General features: G+C 45.7%; 1 protein-coding gene across 33 annotated transcripts in view; it reads right to left on the bottom strand.

Annotated features, from left to right (window-relative positions):
* The window catches only part of TCF7L2 (transcription factor 7 like 2), a 198,206-nt gene that overhangs the window by 51,770 nt on the left and 124,885 nt on the right, over positions 1-21,551 (bottom strand). For 11 of the 33 annotated variants that reach the window (XM_045878834.3, XM_045878849.3, XM_045878850.3 and 8 more), the window contains one exon: positions 20,477-20,620. The exons of 19 other annotated variants lie outside the window; for them this stretch is intronic. In XM_045878834.3, the coding sequence (XP_045734790.1) occupies positions 20,477-20,620 (144 nt within the window). The remainder of the gene's footprint in view (positions 1-20,476; positions 20,621-21,551) is intronic. 3 more of the 33 variants (XM_054508392.2, XM_064595286.1, XM_045878862.3) reach the window with 1 other exon arrangement.

Genomic DNA, 21,551 nt, shown 5'->3' with positions numbered 1-21,551 from the left:
CGATAATATGTCCTACGAATATAAATCATACTATATTTTTTGGTATTAGAAAAAACTCTCTGAAACACTCCTTGGGAAAATGCTACACAACAAATACCACTTCCCCCAACCACGCAACCTATTGATAAACATTTCTGATTAAAAAAAAGAAAGAAAGAAAGGTGCCAAAGCAAACACATTAACTAAGAGAGCTCAGCTGGGGATACTGTCAATAAAGAAGACGTTACCAGGCAAAGCAATTCCGGACTGTTCATCAGGATTTCCTTCTGAAAACTCATAGGATTAGAGGGGTCATGATTAAAATTTTAAAAACTACTGAGACCATATTTGACCTGTAACAGCTGATGATCAAGCTAAACCCACCCTGATGGCCATCCTAGGTTTTGGAAAGTGGAATCACGGTGGAAAATTCGAGGCTAAGAGACTGGCTTTACATGTGATTCTTAAAAGGCTGAGTTTTAGATTTAACATCTTAAAATATCTGACTCAATTATTTAGTTCCCTCTTCCTCTTAAAAAGAGATCCTTGGCCCAAGTGAAGTAGAAATCCTTGGGTTTAAGATGCCCATAATGGCATTCATCTCTAGCTTCTCTAATTTGGACAGTGAGGAACAAAGGAAATTAGTGTTAGTTTTCTTAAATGCTGGTGGAAAAGAAGAGAGACCACAAAACTCTCTGGGACTAGAAGTGTGTGCAAGGACTAACAAGAATGAAGGGTCACAAGTTCTAAAGGGGGCATACCTCCTTTCTCCAGGCTAAGTTGCCAACCCCGCAGAGCCTCCCTGAAGAGAATGCATCCACCCAGCCACTGCATCCAGCCCAGGTCAGCCCTCCTTAGAAGGGGGGGATGTCCTATTCCCTCTGATTCAGGTCTCCATAGCCGCTGACCAGTTAATCAAGTACTGGGAGGCCAAAACTAAACAAGCACATCAGGCTTTCATAAGTTACAAGTTGTGGATCTGGTCAAAATTAAAATATTTCAAAATAACACACTTATGGGGATTTTTGCACTTATTTGCTAGGAAAGGACTGGTTGCTACATATCTCCTCCCCTGAACTACAGAGACAGATGCTGAAGAACCTGCAAGCTGTCAGGGTTTCTCACTGGCCTGACAAGGCAGACCTGGATGGCCAGCGCTTGGGGGTGGTTTCCAGTAATAGAACCAAAAGACTCCTGTCACCCATACGGCCCCTAATTAAGTACTGCTGCAGCAATATGACAAAAATAAGGGAATCTGCTTTACAGAGAACTGGGACTCTCTGCTAGAACCCAGAGTTGAAATTAACAAATGAATTGGAAGGGGAATAAGTCATTTTCTCAATAGCAATGACACATAGAAACTTACCAGAAAAGCACAATAAAGGAAAAAGACTTTAAAAAAAAAAAAAAGAGGAGAAGGATCGAAATATATGGACACCTCCCTTCATCACCTCATATGCTTAAAATACATGTATTGCTCACCTCTGCATAAAGACAACCTTCCACCAAAACATTAGAGGGAAGAGGAAGGGGAAAGGACAGGACAGCATGATCCTCTGAAATCCCTGGGTTTTCTTTAACAAATAAATGATGTTTTTGTGGACTTTGAACCTTTGCTTTTCACAGCAAGTTTAGCAACAGTGCCAGGGAAAGTCACCCAAACCCAGTAAGTGGCTTGTAACTCTACTAAGTAAGCATAGAGACTTGTTGTGCCCTTTACAATACATGTGTGTTTTTGAGAAGTTAGGTGCACGACACACTCAAGCCTCAAGCAGGTGCCAAAGGTAATAACAGGGCTAAGGGGAGGGGATTTTAAAGGAAGGTAAGTCCTTCAGAGCCCTTCAAGTCACTTGTTGGATGCTGATAATTTCACGCCTGGCCCCATAATGGTGCTGAATGCCAAGGACGAAAGGGGGTGTGTGTGTGTGTGTGTGTGTGTGTGTCTGTGGAAAGGATGTGTGTGTGTGTGTGTGTGTGTCTGTGTCTGTGTATACCTGGCCCTGAAACGGACAAGATAGCTTTTACAGACAAGACAGCCTTTACCTCTTTCCTAAGCAACTTGTAAACACACCCAGAGGCTAACATACAATGGGCACAGCCAGCAAATAATAAAGCAAAATTAAATTAGGTCATGCCTCCACCACAGTCACGCCCATAAGCCAGTGTTCCTGCCACGGTGCTGTGCAGAACGCACCGGAGTTGGGAGTGCAAGCTTGCTCCTCCGCATCCGCACAGATGGAAAGCATGTTGCAATCCCCGCCTAGAGCAGACTGTGAAACTGGTTTCAAATGCAACCAAGCATCTTAGTACAGTCTGGACTGCGGTGTGGTTCCCCGCCCCCGCCCCCCCAAACCATCTTGTTTTTGTCTAGCACCTTTCTTCAAGGAAGTTTAGGAGGGACTATTTCTCATAATCAAATAAAGTCTTACATGACAACAGCCTCATTTTACAGACAGAAAAACAAACACACTCAGAGGATTGAGAACTTACTCAAGATTAGAGGGTTAGTAACTTCAGCAAATGGAAAAGAGGAGGAGAAATTATTGCTGCAGTTGTCATGAACGGAGTAGAGATCTTCCCTACGTTCTTCCCATTCCCTGATTCAAAATTCCCATTTGGTGTCTATTGCATGTGCTAGGCACTAGGGATAGATCAGTGAACTAAACACAGAAAAGTCCTTGCCTTCAGGGAGCTTGTAATCTAGAAGGCGGTGATTATTTACAACTGTCCAAGAGCTAACAGATGCACTCCTTGGTTACCCTGATGGTATTTGGATAATCCAGTCAAAGTCAACTAACCTCAAACAGAAACCAGTTCTGTATAACTACCCAGGCCAATGTTCAACTCCAATAACTCTGTCCCCTGAAAAATATAATTGAAAAGCTTGCTTTATATGCTAGAGAAGAAGCACAAGTTTTTAATCACCCCTTTTTTGTAGTTTTAAAAGAATCCCAAATACTAAATTATGCTGTCAAATCATCTCGAGATGAACAGCTATTTGCACCAGAGGTCAGAGAACATCACAGACTTGGGGAACGTGGTGTTAACAATCAGACGCTGTGTTTTTCACACCATCCATAACTCGAGCTGTTGGCTATTTTGTTGACCCATACGGTTGGCCAAATTAGTCTATGCTTGGGACAGAAACATCACTGGTGCTCAGGAGCGATCATGAATGCCAATCAATACTAATTTGGATTTCTTCTCTTTGACCCAAATAGCGTGGGGCTTTCTGGTACTTCCGAACCTAATTCCAGGACTATATAAACTACAATTCCTCAAACGACTGGTACGGACTCTTAACATTTTTAGCTCTTTTTCCAACTATAAATTAGATAAAATACATAGATGTTGAGCTCAAGAGTCAGCAATTAGAATCCTACTTCATCCTTCACTGTAATGTTGGGGCAGCCAAGCTTATAAAGAGAAGAGCTTCCTTTATCAAAAATGTGTGTATAGTCCATGGTTACCACCATGTCCTAAGTACAAATATGCAGAACAAATTAAGCACCAGGTAGATGTTCAAGAAATGCTTGTTGTAGGAATTTATATATAAAAACATTACTACTGGACTACTTTTCAGAGGAAAATCTTTTCTTAAAACAAAACAAAAAACAAAAACAAAAAAACACCTCCAATAGATAATTTCAAAATATTTCAAAGAGCATGTTGGGATCATAAATTCCTTAAATACAGTTTCTAAAACTGATTTTTTTACAACTGTCAGACTGTGATGGTCGGATGAAAAAAGTATCTGAAGCCCATGCAACAACTAAAAGTGCATTTTATCTAAAAAGATACATTTTTCTAAAAATGCATACTTTACACTCAGACATCATAGAGATCCATAAGAATTGATTCCTCTAAAAGAGTTTCTTAAATTCAAGGGAAGAAGCCCACAGTTACAATGCTTGTTTTTAATTGAGAAGACTAATGTTTTCAACATTTTCTAAACCTGTCTCTTTAGCAGCTTCAACAAGTGTATTTTCAAAGTGTAAGCAGAGCAAAGCTAATTTCTGTGTGCAATTTGTTAAAATCGTCAAGCAAGAGTCACTTTTTGAAAAGATCTATAAAATAGTATACATTCTGATGTAAGCCACTGCTTAATTAGAATATCAAAATTATCAAAGAGACAGGTAAAAAAAACAGCAAAACCAACTACACATCTATTATGTTTCAAAAGACAGACAATGGATACCTGGCATCTAAGCCTCTCGTTTACTAGAGCTGCCTGGGGGCTTAACTTTGTATCCCTGGACCCCTGTATTGCCCCAGGTGCACGGATGCCTAACTTGTTCTCCAGCTTTTCATACGCATCTCCTTTAAGTCAGGCAACACTCACTCCTTGATGTTGATACCAGTCTCTATTTTTATAGACAGCAAAACTGAGCCTCCTGGGGAATAAAATAATCTCCCCTGGATGACACAGTAAGCGGCAGGGTCTGAATCTGCACTCAGGTCTGCTTAGTCTTCCCAGTCGTAAGACTAGATCCCCCTCAGATCAATACTACATGGCAGAGGCTGGACGGAACATTCCAGCACAGCAATTCTAAAGCAAGAAGTATACTCCTGCCTCTGGGCAACACATCAGCGACGGTGGCGTGCACGTAAAATCACTGCGTCAGGGGGGACTGCAGTGGTTCCCTTTACTAACCGAGAGGACGGCTGGCAGATATGTTGGCACAATTAGTACAGATAAACCCTCTAACAGCCTATCTGCCTTCTGATTTTTAAATAAACAAAGGCTGAACACTACAATTAAGATCAGAAGTGCCTCTGAAAGACCAGATGGCAAAGGGGAAGTTACACAAAAAAAGTCACTGGCAGGGAATTGGGAGAGTTTGTTGTTTCTAAGGTGGAAGAAGTGATTTTTAGCAAATGTTTTTAACTGGATGCCTGGAGGAAAACAGCCACCTCCCTGCAAAAATGATGGCTAGGCCTAGGGCCAGTGTGGAGGAAGCGAAGGTCCATATTGAGACGGACCCAGGGGGGCACCACGTCTATACCACAGGGGGCTCTGTCGCGCTTCCTGCCTAGGCTGACCTTGCCCAGCCCCACAGTCGGGGGGTTCCTTGGGGATAACACAGACCTAGAAAAGCAGTCAGTGTGGTGGCCACACGGATGCCTGCAGGTCCCCAGAGTCTTCCTCCTTGTCTTATTACTCAGAAACAATGGCATCTCTATGGCCTCAGTGGCTTCAGTGGGAGCCCCTCCCCCCCACAATGGCCCCATTCAATCCCCCACCAAGAGTGACTGCCCCAAGTTTAACGGCCTGTGTTAGGAGAGCACCGGACACAAAAGGAGGTGTTTCCAGGTTCAGTGAACACTTTACTTCCATTCATCCGAGGAGGAACAAAAGCGAATCCCCCCTTTACCTCGGGGAGGGCGGAGGCTGGCCTCCACCATCTCCACCAAAAGGCAGCCCTCTTTCTGGTGGGGGTGGGGACCACATTGTGTTCCAGGATCATGGTGCAAACAAGGTTCCTGATTATTTCTACCTTCAACCGCCAATACATCTGCATAAAAATAGGATTCTTTTGTCCCCTAAGAAAAGCCAAGAGGAAGCTGAGCCAAGAGTGTCAAAGTAGGACCCATGAGGGCAAAGGGAGAAAGAAGTTCCCAAACAAAGACCAACAAGGTCAGGAGATGGACCTTAAATTATACTTTGGAATCATTATTAGGAAAATAGTTCACCTCTTCCTTTGCTTGAAATTTTTATTAGGGTTTATTGCTATTTTTATTAAGGAACCTAATGTTTACTTTGTAAAATTGCTTTAATTACTAAGTACTTCTGCAGGGCAGCACTTGACCAGGATAGGCTACTTTAAGAAACACCATTTCACATAACCCAAAAGTGTTATTTCCCTAATTGCAAGTGATATACCTTGATCTTGACCACAGACTTCTATAGCAATCTTGGGTATCAGTCAACAGCCCTGATTTTACTAGTTGGTCATAAGGCTTAACTTTTTTTTTTCGTCTGCAGAGTTTACACTAAGTACTAAGACTTGAAATAGCACAAGTCATACCTCCCTTCTCAGAGAGACACCCACCCACCCCTTTACCCAGCCAAGTTGGATTAGTCATACTAAACATAGCCCATTCCCAACCAACTCTTCAAGCTTTGGCAGGCCTAGCCCAGCTGACATTCCCGGCCCAGTTTAACATTACATAATGAGAGCTTCACTCCCATCATGGGCCCCAAGTCAAAACAAACTTGCTGAACTCGGAGGCAGGGCACCAGCTTGTTTCCCAGTTACAGGGCATGGGACTACAAGGGGCAGAACAGAGCTTTTAGCAAAAACTTAAAAATCACCAGTGAACTCTTGAATCTGTTCTTACTGTGGTCAACTCAGTCATACTTGCTTTGAGTTCAAGTACTGGAGCTCCCCAACCTAGACACTTTCCAAGTTTTATCACATACTGTTGGTGTCAGACTTGTTTTCAATGAATCATTTTCACACATTTATTTCTATGTTTGAGTTTTTAACAAAACCCCCAGAAAGCAACACTGTAAAAGGATTCCCAAATACCAATCCTCTGGGAAAGAAGGTGGTAGGATTATATAGGAGGATAAAATTCCCTGCCAAAGACTAGTTGTTCATCCAGCATTCAAAACACAAATGAATGGTAAGATCTGATTTTCTATGTATTGCTAAAGGAAATCCATTGCTGGAAAAGTTTTAAAACTCTCTGTGTGAATTCCAGCTCACCTCTTCCTAGGCAACCTCCAACAGATAATTATATCAGTCCCTGGTCATCACCACCATGAGCCTCCTGATCATCATTATGTCAACACCCAGGGCATCCCAGAAAATGAGGATCTCTCAAGTGGAAAATAAGTGAATTCATACTGAACACACATAACTTCACACACTAATCTCGCAAGAGCTTAAAATTAATAGCACTCAACAGGAATGGTTCACAAAGTCAAATTCCACCTTGAATCAGAGGTAGCTGAACAGAAAGAGAAAAGCCAAGAGGTCCAGACAAAGCCTCGATTCTATCACGATCCGGCTACACGTGACCATGTGATCTTCCGGCAGCCATCCCCTCACTCCAGGCCTCAGTCTCCCCAGGTTTACAGAAAGGATTGGACAGGACAGGTAGGTTTGATTACCAGTCACCTGTCATAATCCTAAGATTTTATAACTAATCCTCCCACCCTGCCCACAGTGAACAAATTACTCTCTGGTTGTGGCTAGATACTCCGGGAATTGTTTGTGCCAATATATTAGGGCACTCAGGTCCATTTCTCTGACCTGACTTATTTCATTTGTCTTGCACCAGAAGCCCAGGCCCACGTGCACAATAATCTTACCAAGAGCTGCTACTACCTGTAAGGTAATACTCAATTTATTACTATCTCTTGACCCACAAGACAGTCCCAGTCAATCTCCCTAGGTAACCTCTATTTTTTTTTTTTTCTTAATCCTGGAGACCACATATTTTCTTAATCAATCAGGAACCAAATTAAAAACATTGATCCCCAGAGCACTGAAGGCTGTTTGCCCTATTCTAAATAGCTCCAGCTTATGGTGCTTTTAAAATTCCTTTGCTTTCCCCTCCTTCTAAACTGTAAGAGGCTCTTAGAATGCTCAGACTCTGGTCTGTCTGGAGCCCACAGAGGATGTGCCCCACGGACAGGGATGTATAGTAAGTAGATCTTTGTGGTCGGAAGAGAGGCAGAGCAAAGACTCGATGTTGAATGAGCAAGAACAAGAATGTGGTGAGAAATCCCACTAGGTCGGCAAAATGGAGGAGGAGAGGGAGAGGGAGGGTGGGACCAGAAGGATCCTGGTCACCAGGCAGAAGTGAGGATGAAGAAGCAGAGAAATGGGTCTGGCAGCATCTAGGCTATGGTCAGAACCACAGGCCTGGTAATTCCCCAAACTCCAAAGGCGGGCTTATCCACAAAACACCCACTTGAACACGGCTTTCTTTGGCAGCCTCACTACCAAGACCATTCACACCAAAGTGGAAGGATGCAACCATTGAGGGAGTTTTGATTTCTCTGCAGGGGCTCTGGAGGAAACTTCTTCTGATGATGCCTCAACAAGGAGCAGACCTCAGGGTGGACTCAATCCATCTTGCTCCTACCCTTATCCCTAGCACCAAAACAGCACCTGGTTCAGAAGCATTCAGTCACATCAGGCTCTATGCGCCGGGGCTGTCCTAAGAGCTGGTGTCCCTGTTGTGTTATCCTAAGAGTCTACAAGACCTATTTCTAAGGCTTTTTCATAATTGGTGTGCAGAAGCAGGAGATGCCTGTCTTATGGAGTCAAGTGAATGGCCTTTGGGACAACTCAGTCAGAAGTCTGATGTCGGAATTAGTGGGGTCTGAAAACCTCATCTGCATCCCTACATCACTCCAGAACTTCCAGTCCCCCTTTAATCCTCATCTGCCAAGCTAAAGAGATGGTATGGTCTTGTCTACCTGAGAACTTGGCCTGGGAACCAGGTCCTCGCTCAGCCAGAAGAGTAGAATCAGCATTCCTGGAGTGTCACTCAATATTGCAAAAGCTCCGGACAGATCTTCAAGCATCGTAAACAACCAGGAGGAGGGCTCAATAATGCGGAGACATTCACAATGAAGTCGAAAGGGGAGCTTACTGTGTATTTTTTAGGCTGTCTGCAAGTCGATTAAAACACTGTACCCTTTGTTCCAAAACTGTAGGGTACTATACACAATACTGTGTGGTACCACCAAAAAAATTACTCTGAATGCATTGCCCTGGAAGGGATAAAGAAGAGTCTGGGAGCTGGTAGCATTAGGGGTAGAATCTCACTTCTAAGACTTTTCCCCCAGTACTTCTGTATGCCCCTCCCTGGTGTCCAGATGACATCTATTAAATTCAGGCACTGCTCCACAAGGGTTCTTGGCCTCTGGCTAGGAGAAGAATAGCATCAAAAAAGTTGCTTGCCAACAACCCATAAATTTAAACAAGTCAGGATGGCAAGAGGAGGTTGCCTGGGAATCATCATAGAAGAGAAGTCAAAAGCAATGTGGTTTAAGATGGGACACACAGACAGATACCCCTCCAGCAAGATGTTCCTTCTTTCACAAAGGCAAATCCTTAGGGCTCCCACGAGGATTAGGAGATCATCTCTTCACCCATGTGACCACTTACACTCTTCAAACTCCAAGGAAGTTTTGGGGGGTGGGGGGGCTGAAGGATCTCCAATGGACAGCACATCTGACTTGACTAAAGGCATCAACCCAGACCGTGGCCCATCCTCGATCTCAGGAAGAGGGTGAGTGAGGGGAACAACATACATGCAAGGGCACAGATGTCATTTGCACACAAGTGGGGGCACAACTTGCATAATTAGAGTGCGGTCCTAGGGAACGTGGAGTCCCGGCTGCACTGATTCGGACCTCCTGACCTGGAAGAGGTCTGGCTTACTCCAGCCTCAAGGATGAGGTCCATACAGTGGAAACTGTTGAGGCTGTGTCAGAGCTTCCTGCTTTTCCTCCTCCTCCTAACTTAGCCCACCACCACCACGGGGAGTGGAATGCAGCAGGAAGGACCACACGCTGTGCAAATATATGCTTTATGCTCTGGTCCTCACACCCACTCATACAAAAGACATACCATTAATAAGTACAAAAAAATGTGGGTTCTTCCCAGAGCCATCTTGTGCAGAATCCCTCCCCTCATTAGCAACTACCTTTAACATTATTTGATTCTGAATTCAGACAAAGGAGGAGGTGAAAACCCAGGGATCCTCAGCATTTACACATCTAAAGCTCACTCTGCAAAATAAACTTACCTCTTTAAAGCCCCATTTTAATCATCCTACCAAGTGGCCTAATTTTTTTTCCCTTAATTTGCGGGATCCAAGCAATTTTTACTGTGGGTGGTAACAAGAGTCTAACTGTTTCTAATTATTTAAAAAACAAAACCACACACACAAAACAAAACAAAACAAAAATCTATGCTGCCAATTGCCAAGAGACTCAGAAGCCACAACTTCCGGTAATAAAGATTTTTCTTTCCAACTATCATAAACCGGCGTATCTGGAGAGCATCTGTGTGTCTGCTCAATGCTTCCCGTCCATGATAGCGGTGAGCTGGGCCCATGCACAGAACAGGGGGAGACGGTGCAATTGGGAGGCCTTTGCAAACATATAAAGACCCAGTCTTTAAAACCCACCCCCTAACCAATCACTCTCAGTGCAACTGAGGACACATTTTTTTTTTTTTTAATTTTGTGCCACAATTTCCCTATCTTTAAAAATGAGGACAACAGTTCCTACCTACTGGGAGACTTACACGGGTTAATGGATGAAAATCACTTCAACCAGAGCTGATACATAGAAAGCACTCAATAGGGGCGCCTGGGTGGCTCAGTCCTTTAAACGTCTGCCTTCAGCTCAGGTCACGGTCCCAGGGTCCTACGATAGAGCCTGGCATCGGGCTCCCTGCTCAGCGGGGAACCTGCTTCTCCCTTCTCCCAGCTTGTGCTCTCTCTCGCTATCTCTATCTCTCGCAAATAAATAAAATCTTAAAAAAAAAAAAAAGAAAGCACTCAATAAATGCTACTACTACCTTATTTATATATAAAATGGGAACAATATTAGTTTTTCTCTCATGGACTAGCTGTGAGGGTGAAACAAGAATATTATGAAACACTGGAGCCAATGCCCAAAGGACTGCAGATTTTTAACAAATGGTGGGTAAGTATTAATACTAAACCACACCCCCCACCAGGAAGCGAGTTCACGTTTCTTTCTTCCCACCGAAGAGATGAATTAAAAAATACCCACTGAGAATAAGTCAGAGCTAATGCTGACAGATGCTTAGCAGGTTCCATGTACGCCATCTGCACACAAATTCATTGACATCTCCCAAGAAATGGAAGGTAGGTACAAAAATTTCCCTGTTTTATAAATGGAGAAACTTAGACCTAGATGGCCCTCAGGAAGATATACATGGTCATTCAGCTAGCCAGGAGCAAAGCCAGAGTTTGAAGTCGTGGAATCTGAACCCCAGGCTCTTAATCATTCCATGAAGCACGCTCTGCAGTAACCATAACCAAGTACCAAAACAACATCCTCTCTTCTTTTGAGGCAAACCATCTCCTACCAAAAAGGCTTTCCAAGAATTACGATTTTATCATTAAACCTGAAAGCTGGAATAACACGTAGATGCTTTTCATGGAGAGGAAATCCAACGGGAAGACCGTGCTATTAAAGACCCAGGAGAAGGAGATCAATGCCAAAGAAGAAGTCAGGAATTTCTTTGGGCTAACTTGGACCTCAATCTCCACAAAACAGCCCTGTTCCACTCAACATGAAAAAGAATCCAGTACAATCCTCCACTGTCCAACCTTGCTTTCTACCCCACTTGTTAATCATGCCTAGAGGGGGGCACTAAGTTTAACTGCAGACAGTCAATTTTGTTAATGGAATTCTAAGCCCATCCGTTTTCAGTTGGGAGGATGAGAGAATCTTTTGCTGTGTTTCTCTAAAGCAAATATTTAGTGCTTTCATCTTTTAGTGCCCTAACATGCGATCTGTCGCCCAAATAAAAAAACTAAACCTTCTCATGTGAGTGTTTGTAGACATGATACTTCCAACGTCAATCAGACAAACGGCGAGTACTTTCAGAGGAGAGCTGGGCGATCCCCGTGTTGGCTGTCTCAAGTACCCTATCATTTCAATCCGGATGCAGAAAAGCAACTTGTTTCTAACCTGCTTTGCTCCTCTTGTTTGGCTTAGGTACCCAGGCTTGCGTTGCTTTGCTTAGTGGCGGTGGTGGTGCTTGCTTTAAGTGAAAACCATTCTTCATCCACCTGGAGGACATTCCTCTACAGAAACCTGTTGCCTGACACAGTAGTTTCTTATCAGCAAAACTCACTCCTCTTAGCTGAATGAATCACCAATGCCCTGAATCTACCAAACTCTGAGAGATTCCTTCAGCCTGGCAAGCAAGAAGCAGGGAGAAGGGGTACAGCCAGGGAAGTTGAGTTACTTTTGTAGAAGGCAGTTGTAATTCTTCTTCCTGACTCTAAAAATGTTTTGGGTACCAGAAAGCCAGAAGGAGAGCTACGACTGTGTTTCTGGATGTCACCTCCCCCATAATTTCTGCTTTCTGTACTGGGTCACCGTTCCCACTTGTCAACTGGATGCAATGGCAACTGTCCAAGTAATTACAGAGACAGGAATTAGATGACACAAGAATTTACATGTGTACAATTGCTTGTACCTTCCCCAGCAGAATCCACGGCAAAGGCATCATCTGCTGTCCAGTCAAGTGTGACACTCTGAGCAGGGGAACTTTGAGGTCACCTCTGCTCATTTCTCAAGAGGAGAATAGGCACATGTACCCGCATTGCACTTTTCCCTAAGCATTACTCTGAACCACCACAGGTGAAATGTAGCTCTGGCCTTCCCGTGCTTGTCCCACCTAGAGCTGGGATGCACGATGATCCAGGAAGCACCTCAGGTGCTCTAAGCCCTTACCTCCTGCCTTCACCTAAGAAATGTGACAAGTGAGGACAGCCTGGGAGAACCATGTTGGCTCAACAAAACCGTCTTCATTTTATAAGTTATGCCCAAACCTTAATAATCTGTCCTGACATCTGAGAAAGAATAATATACAGAATTCAAAGCAGAATATTCCAAAAGTTGTTTCATATCACATTGCTGCCTATACAGTGAGCAATAACATATATCCTTTGTCCTTTATTAATTGTATTTGTCTTTGGCCACTGTCAGAATTAGGTTGAATTCTCCTAAATCCAGAGTGGCCCCAAGCCTACTGGGTGCGCGGGCAAGAACAGCCAGTTTAAAACACAGAAAATCCAACCAAGACTCATCAGTAACTAACAAGCTAACAACCAAGGCACCACGGTTACACCTCTTTGGCTAAAGAAGGCACAGAGGAAGAGCAGAGAGTCTAATAATCAACAGTGAAAAATTAACCTCTCAGAGAGAGAGAGGGAGGGAGGGAGGAATCAAGTCAACATTACCTTTCAAATGGTAAAAATGATAAAAAATAAAACCCACATTTCCTGTGACTAAGAAAGGGACAGCATGAGAGTGTGTATAAGATGATGGAGCAGTTCTATATCCTGATGGCGGTGGGGGTCATATAAATTTATGCTAAAATTCATAGAGAAGTCAGTTTTGTTGGATGATAGATTTTAAAGTACAACTAACTCTTGAACAACTTGGGGGAGAGCAGGGGGGAGGTGTTAGGGACACTGATCCCCCTCCACGCAGTCAAAAATCCACATATAACTTTTGCTTCCCCCAAAACTTAACTACTAATAGCCTACTATTGACCGAAAGCCTTGTCTATTCATAAACAGTCGATTAACACATATTTTATATGTCATATGTCTTATATACTATATTCTTACAATAAAGGAAGCTAGAAAAGAGACAATGTTATTAAGAAAATTGTTCGGAAAAAAAAAAAGAAAAAAAAAGAAAAAAAAAAAGAAAATTGTTCGGAAGAGAAAATACATTTACAGTACTGTACCAAAAAAAAAAAAAATCCGCAGAGAAGTGGACCCATGTAGTTGAAGCCCATGTTGTTCAAGGGTCAACTGTGTGTGTGTGTGTGTGTGTGTTGTGTGTATTTTTTTTTAAATCCTGCATCTCAAAAGAAACCTGGTCCCCACATCTAAAATCTGGGGCACAAAAGCATACGTAGTAAGTGCAAAACTGAAAAATAGATGGTTGCAGGTGACCCAGCCAAGCAAAACTGCAATGAGGAAAGTTACCCCCCACCCCAGGAATCTGATCTGAGTCCATTTTGCTGTCCAAAGCAGGACACGGCCAAGGAGAAAGGAGGGTCCCATTCCCTTGAGAAGCAAACATATCTGTGCATGATGATAGCCACAGGCCCAGAACTGCCCCGCTTCCCTTAGGAACCACATGCATTCCTCAAGCGGACAGAGATGTCACAAGCCATCGCCTCCCTCTGCCCACCTCCACCCATTTTTCTCAGGTGTTCATGAAAAAGCGGTAAGAGGAAAGAAACATCCAGGAGACATAGCTGTGAACACCCAACAAGCTGGATGTCCCTCCTGGCGGTTACGAGTTTCTTCCACTTTCTGGTGGAGGGGCTCCTCGTGTCCCAGGCAGAGGGGACCTCTCACCGGTCAGCCTGACTCTCGGTGAACCACTGGGCCTGCCAGAAACCCAGTGTGGGGAGCCAGCCTGAGCAGCAGTGACTGAGAGCTCCCCCCAATCCCTGTGCCCCCGGCCCCAGAGCTCATGTGCAACCCCACAAGCCCACATCCTCTCCTGCCAACTCTGTCTTCCTAAGCAGTGAGAGGCCACCACCGGGGCCACGGGGCTGCACCGCAGGGGTTCCAGCAAAGCTTGGCAGACACAGTGACTGCTGGGGCTGGGACATAAATCCAGTGGGGGCAGCCGCGCCCCCTTCTGTCACCCCAATTCCTGCCCACCTCCCTCGCCTCTCACCACCTTCTTTCTCTGGTGACTTTAGTTCCTTCCCTCACTGGAAGGAACTGACTTTCCAAAAGAGAAACTTTGACTCTGAGCACACACAGTCCTCTTCCTTGGACCTGCCCAGAGAAAAATGTTTCTCTCCTGCTGCCCTGGTCACCAAGCTGCCTGCGTGCTTGTGCTGGGGCGGGGGGTGGGGGGCGGTGGGGTCGGGAATTGGCCCCAGACACGTGCATGTGCACATGGACAGGCACACATGCCCCAGGAGTTTTCTAACAAAGAGTCAAAAGCTCTGTGGCTGTACAAAGGCCACCTCCTTCCTCATTTTCAGCTCAAGCTGAGGGGCCAGCGACTGACTGGAGAAGGACCGCCATGGAAAGGACAGCCAACACTTGTGCGTGCCCCCATGAAGCATGCTACGCCACGTCTGTCACCTTCCTCCCCAAAGCAAACCAAAAACGACAAGTTTTCCACTGCTGCATTTTTAAGTGCAAACAGGCTTGAAAAGGGACTTCCAGAGATACGATGGACAAAGTTGGCAGTGTGTGAAGTGAAGGCTGGAAGATGATCTATTTCTTAGTATTGCCTCTTGCTAAACTAGCAGCAGCGGACGCAAGAAGTACCTTTTGAGTAAGGTGCACAGGACTGGCCTGAGAAGGAAGGATTAAAACTCAGATCTCCTACTTTGCGCACCTGACAGTAATTGCCCTTAATAAAAATGAGTAAATGCAGCTCCAGAGTCTGGGCTGAACTCTTGTTCCTATCTGTTCTCAAATTCTAAACATCTACCACCGTGGCATCATTAAAGACATCAACAATAGGAAAGTACTTTGAGAAACAGATATCACAACAGACAGATACACAGACTGATGTGACAGGTAATGTCACAACCATCAGTGGGAAGCACCCACTGTCTCTCTTCAAGTACTGACCAAGTCATTGGATCAGGGGGAACCTATAAGGAATAATAATAATAAAAAAAAAAATCCTTAGGCTAATTTAAACTCTCCCTGGACACAGGTTAGCCCATTAAAAAGTGATCTGTCACCTCCCAGTATTACAAAAGGGGAGGACCCCACAACAATAAACTGTGTGGGAGATAACATGTCCCTCATCAAAAGTCAAGTCTTCTCTATTAATGACCTTTGTCACACGGGATGCCAAGAAAACATGTGACTCACAAAGAATGGGGGAAAGGGAGGTAGTCACAAAGATAAGAGCCGTGATGGCTCCTGGCAGTGGCGCCTGGCGGACGTCAGGCAGCCCAAGAGGCACGCCACAGGGCAGGGAACACCTGCACCTCCCACAGGGGTGAGCTCCTTGCAGGGCCTCCGTGCACTCAGTCTGCCTGGGCTTCCAACTCCGTACACCAGCCTCACAGGGTGAGAGGAAAAGTGTAAGAAGTGAAAGGAACAGCATTCAGTCCAAGGAATGGCAAACAACATGGGAAAGAGGGCCTCGACTGGTCCTCTCCCTCTCCGGGCCTATTTCCCTGGGCAAGTTGTGCCTAAGCTGCGTCAATCACACAGGAGACACACTACCTCATGATGCACTGGGAATGTGATCTCGCTGAGGCATGAGAAATTCTAAGTGGGGCCTGACAGGGTCCATTTCTACTACGGCAGTGATTCACGGGAAGAGGGAATTCATGCACTCACTGGACCTGGAAGAATTCAACAAGGAAGCTTTGCAAGGAGAGAATGAGAGAAAGGAGAAATCACGAAATAATATGGGTGGTCCCACTAGCGATCCCACCCTGAGAATGAATTTGGCCAGGGGGTGCACTTGCTGGTCTGCCAGCACAGAATCATCCAGGGCTGAACGCACGAAGCTACGGGTCATGTACATCACAAGGGCAGTATGGACGGTCTGGGGACATTCTGCCTTCGTCATTTTTAACTCACATCCGCTCCCACGTGTAATGCGATGGCGCCAGAACAGGGGACTTTTAGAAACAGTCTGTCGGCCCTGGGGCCATGACTAAGCCTATTGAGGAATACCCACATCCAGAATTGGCAACCATCAGAAGTTTTACAGAGACTCTTCATGGCATACATAGGAAAGTGTTTCCATCGCGAGAGATGGAAAATAAACACAAAACAACTGCATATAATATGATAGGAGCCTGCCTATGATTTTTAAAATACATCTCTTCAAAGACTGGAAGGAAGTCTATCAAAATATTAACTTTGCAGGGCACCTGGGTGGCTCAGTTGGTTGGGCGTCTTGCCTTCAGCTCAGGTCATGGTGCCAGGGTCCTGGGATGGAGCCCCACGTTGGGCTCCCTGCTCTGCGGGGAAGCCTGCTTCGCCCTCTCCCTCTGCTGCTCCCCCCTGCTCGTGTTCTCGTGCACTCTGTCTCGCTCAGATGAATAAATTAAAAAAATCTTTAAAAAAAAATTACCTTTGCCTCTGAAGGTACTTTTACTGTTTTCTCATGGTTTCTTTATGTAATAGGGAGTAGGGAGGCAAATTAAACATTCTAACGTAACAGAATGCTTGCAAAGTTATAATGCAGAGATTTGTAAAGCAAACACTTCCCTTCTAATGCACTTGGTTGTGTAAATCCAGATTTTCCATACATAACATGTATTGAAAAATAGAGTACCAAGGAAATGAAGCAATATCTGTATTTGTTTCAATGACTAACAAGCAAAAATAAAACTTCAGCTGTGATGCCATGCTTTTTAGAAATCAGACATATAATAAGCCACAGATTTATAGGATGTGGTCTAATAAACCTAAGAAAAGTTTCATTTCCTCCTCACCAAAGTGGTTCACTCCCTGTCTGCGCAACTAGTTTTTTGCAAAGTTAGCAGATGTCTCTTTTTTTCCTTAAATGTGTAAGTTGAGAGATCAATAAGCACCAGCAATAATAACGTGCCCCCCGAATACACACACATACGCACACTCACTCACTCACCCCCATATCCCTAAATATGAAATAAAAACGGGCTCAATGCTAGCAAAAGGGTAGGTGGCCCAAAACATCAAAGGGACAGAGCTTGCCATCTTGCTAATCCCCAGCCACTGATCAGGAAAAATTTACAGAACCCCTGGAAAGGGGGAAGCAAGGAATGAGGGAAGGATTTAGACAAAGAACTTTTTAAAAGGTTGTTTTCAAGCATTTCCGTGAAAATGGTATTACCTCAGCAATTACAGGAAAAAACACTCTTTTCTTATCTGAATGCACTTATGCCGCAGGTCACACCCTATTATTGTCACTATTAAACATGTTAATAGCCCCAATGTAATGGCTCTGTGTGGCTAGCTTTAAAATGTACATGAATAAATAGCTAACTAGAAAAAAAAAGTGACTCATGCCTGCCCAGGTGGATATTGACTTTCTTAGTCATATTTACTCAATTGGTCTACCAGCCTTAATTCCCTGGAGGAGGGGGCTGAAGTGACAGAATCCAGCCAACTTGCAAGGAAAGAGAGGGAGGAGGGACAATGAAAGTTGAATCCAGCCGTGGGTAGAAAGTGTCCCGAATGCGGTACTGGTAAGGCAGAAACTTGACTTTGAGTGTCCTGAATCAAAAGCTTCCTCCCAGCCCCTGAGAAGGCAGGGTGTTGAACAGGACCCGACACATCTTCTTTAGCAAGTGGAGGATGGTTAGTATGGAAGACTCTGACCCAGGGGCTGTTGCCATGGTCTTCAGTAACAGCAGTTTTATGGCTACACCCCTGTGCTGTGTGATCCCAAGCAGCTGCTACCCCTCCCTGGGGCTCACTTGCAAAATGGGGTCACAGCATCTCCCTCCTGGGAGTGTGGTCAGGTTTTGAAGTTACTGTGAGCAAAGCACTTCCAGAAGTGCCTGGCCCATAGGAGGCGCTGTGTGAAATCTCACTCTGATCAGTATTTCCAGGCATCCTGGGAGGTGTCCCCAGGAAGCAGGCTGGGCAGGTATTCCACGCTCATCCCCCTTTTACAGACCCCGGGAGCACATCATGCAGGGGTGAAGCCCCTTGCCAACGGACGTGACGGAACGTTGGAATCAATCCTACTTCTGACTCCAATCTCATGTGGTTTCCACGATGCTACCCAGAGCCACGTCTCGCACACCCACGCTGCGTCCCACCACAATTCCTCAAGTAGAAAGTACTACCGATGATACATCACTAACTATTCCGTGAAAGTGTCTACGGCAAAGCAAGCTGTACAACTGAGCTCCCCGAGCAGTGGCTGGCCCATCACACCGACACACTCTCAGTGTGTGATTCCCCGGGAATCCTGCCGAGCGCTCATGCCAGACACCTGCCCCTTGGCCAAGCTCCACTCTGTACGCTTCGACTCACGAGATGCTCACAGCAGCCCACATGTGAGTCCCCTTCACCAGCAGGAAACTGAGGCACAGAGCAGCTGGGTAACTTGCCCAAGTTCCCACAGCCCATGAGCAGTGTCTGTGTGTCTGGCCTATTCACAGTTCAGGGACTCAGACCCAATCCTGGAAGCAGGGCATACTGGTGCTTCCTCAGAAGATGTTTCCATGTCCTGAGGGCAAAGCTGAGAAATGAACAGAGTCACCGGCGTCAAGGATCTAAGTGGCGCCTGCGGATCTCAAGTTATAAGGAAGAAACCCAGTCTTCCTGTTTTATTCTCCTCACACTCAAAATGGGTGCCTGGTTCTCCTTTATCTACCTCATAACTCTGACCAAAGATTAATGAGTCACCGTTCACCGGGCCCCAGTGGGGGGAGAGCTGTGTGCGGCATGGCCTTATCACCCGCGGCCAGAAGAACAGCTAGCTACCCTTGCTACAAGCTGGACCAGGGGGCGGCCGCTGAGAAGAGGCTCCTCTCAGGCCATGGCTGCTGAACAGACGGCCTCCCTGTGCTGTCACACCCAGACCCATCAAAGGACCCGGGCCTTCTGCATTCACGGGCTCCAGGAAATCTGAGTACAGGCACCATCACGGGAGGAGGAAGGGGGGTTTCCAAAAAGACCAGAAACATCTTCAGTTTTATTCACATCTGGCTGAAGAGGGGGCCATGACATGGGAAGATTTCCACAAGACACCAACACACGAAGTTACCAGAATTCAGACACGTCGTAGTGTGCAGAAGCGTCCTTGGTGTCACGGCAAGTGAGAAGAAAATACAAAACTACTGTAAGGTCCAATTCCAATTCTGTGAAATATTTCTAAAGTTTAGACACAGGAATGATGAGAAAGAAACGCATCCCAGTGTTAAGCCCGAATGCCCAACACAGCACCCAGCACATAGTAGGTAAACTATGAATGTTTTTGAAAGGCAGAAGTTTCACTAACTGGCTCTTAAATATTCATTTTTTCTTTAAAAAAAAAAAAACTAGCATTAATACTAAATCATTTGCCACTTAAGTTTAAAGAGTCCCTTCAAAATTTTTTTATCTGCATTGACTTTTGCTTTTCTGAGAACCGAAAGCATGTTCTACACGGTCTTTATTCTTTGGGACTGCTAATTTGAAGAGAACTGTCACTCCCAAGCACGGAGCAATGTGGGGTATTGACATCGTATTGAATTATTTAAAGGAAATTAACAATGCTTCCTGTCCTTGGACAGCCACGTCTGCGAGAAATGCTGTTCACAGCTGCCTCAGGAGGGTACCATTGCAGAGGACTGAGCATTTCTCAGCACCCTGAAGTCTCCAAGAGAATCTGTACGTTCTAAATAACTAAGAACAAAGGCAAAGTTGAGGTAATAACTTCTCTGTCCCCCTGGGAGCTGTGTGAAAGGTCCCAGGAAATCATTTCCTGGGGGTCAAGTTTAATGGGATGACATATTGCTCATCATTCTCACAGAAGCCACGCAGGACACTGGACCACGTGTAGCCTCTCCTGCGAGCCGGGCACCTGGGGTTCACAGGGGCACCACCCTCCACCCTCTCCTCATAAACTGGCATTCTTATGGCGATGATAAACCTATCAGTGATCACAATACCCGGACATGGCACCCGACACGACAGCTACCTGACGGGAATTCAGGGGCCATGGCGCATGGGCCCTGCCCTAGTGCGAGGTAAACTTTGGATGGGTGGTTTCATTTCAGAGCTAGCTCATCTCATACCGTCATTCTGCTCCGAGACCTACCTCCAAACACCAGGGCTCCCCAACCTTGTGTAAGGAGTGGCTCCTTTTCATGTCCCTGAAGACTTGAGTGCTGACAGTGAAGTCTGAGGGGGGGTAGAAGTGCTGACAGTCATGTCCCTGAGTGCAGCAAGGGAGGGGGCACTGCTGCCAGGAAGAAAGGGGAACAGAGTGAGGCTCGGGAGGGAGGGGGACGCAGTCACCAAGGCATTCACGGCCCCCAGCCTGACTTTCTTCCCTGAGCCCACACTTCTCTACAAACTCCAAGCAAGGAGGACTGTGGTTCCCGATGCGACCCCAGGACTCTTCCACCTCCCTGCCTTCCAGCCTGGGGCCCCCTCTAGCAACATCTTAAACACAGTCTCCTCTATGCAGCCTTTCTGCTGCATCCCTGCCCGCTGTCCCCACCTCTGCCTATCCTTCCCCCAGGGGACTCGGCCATTCCTTGCTCCGAGCCTCCACCGAGCCAGCTGGCCGGCATTCCCTCTCCGCCCCGTTCTCTCTCTCTCTCAACTTACCTTACTGAATCTTCTATTAATTTAAACCATGTGACACCGCTGGTATTTCTACCCTACAAAAATGCAATCACATATGGTTCCACCCAATACTAGAGCTATGTGGAGATCTGTCTAGTCACCCTCCCCTCTGCCGGTCTACAATTTTTCGGAGAGGGGCGACTGCACCTCCATCTCTGGACCCCTGGGAAGCATCGGGCAGCGCACACCTTGAGTGCTCAAGAAGCATGTGCCATACTGAATTTCAGCGCAGCTTGAGCTCTAGCACACCTGCAGCTTTGGTTCACTGCCTGCCTACTCTGTCTGGGGCTTTCGACGGGAACGTGCGTGGTGTTCTGCAGCTCCTCACAACCACCCTGTGAGGTAGGTATGTGCCCATTTTACAGAGGAGGAAACCGACTCAGAGACGTTAAGGAGCATGCCCAAGGTCACACAGCGAGTAAACGGCAGAAGGGGAATATGGACCAGGTCTCAGTCAACTCATGGTGCTGCTGTGTAGACTCGGATGCCCGTCCAGATGTTGACTACCATGCTATCAACAGGATGGGGAATTTAGGGGCATA

The sequence above is a fragment of the Mirounga angustirostris genome, unplaced genomic scaffold, assembly GCF_029215605.1.
Source record: "Mirounga angustirostris isolate CCGP_5_RB_7025 unplaced genomic scaffold, mMirAng1.0.hap1 SCAF_6, whole genome shotgun sequence".
NCBI classification, from domain to species: Eukaryota; Metazoa; Chordata; class Mammalia; order Carnivora; family Phocidae; genus Mirounga; species Mirounga angustirostris.
Note: the sequence above shows the minus strand (reverse complement) of the source record. Positions and strands in the feature narration are given on the sequence as shown.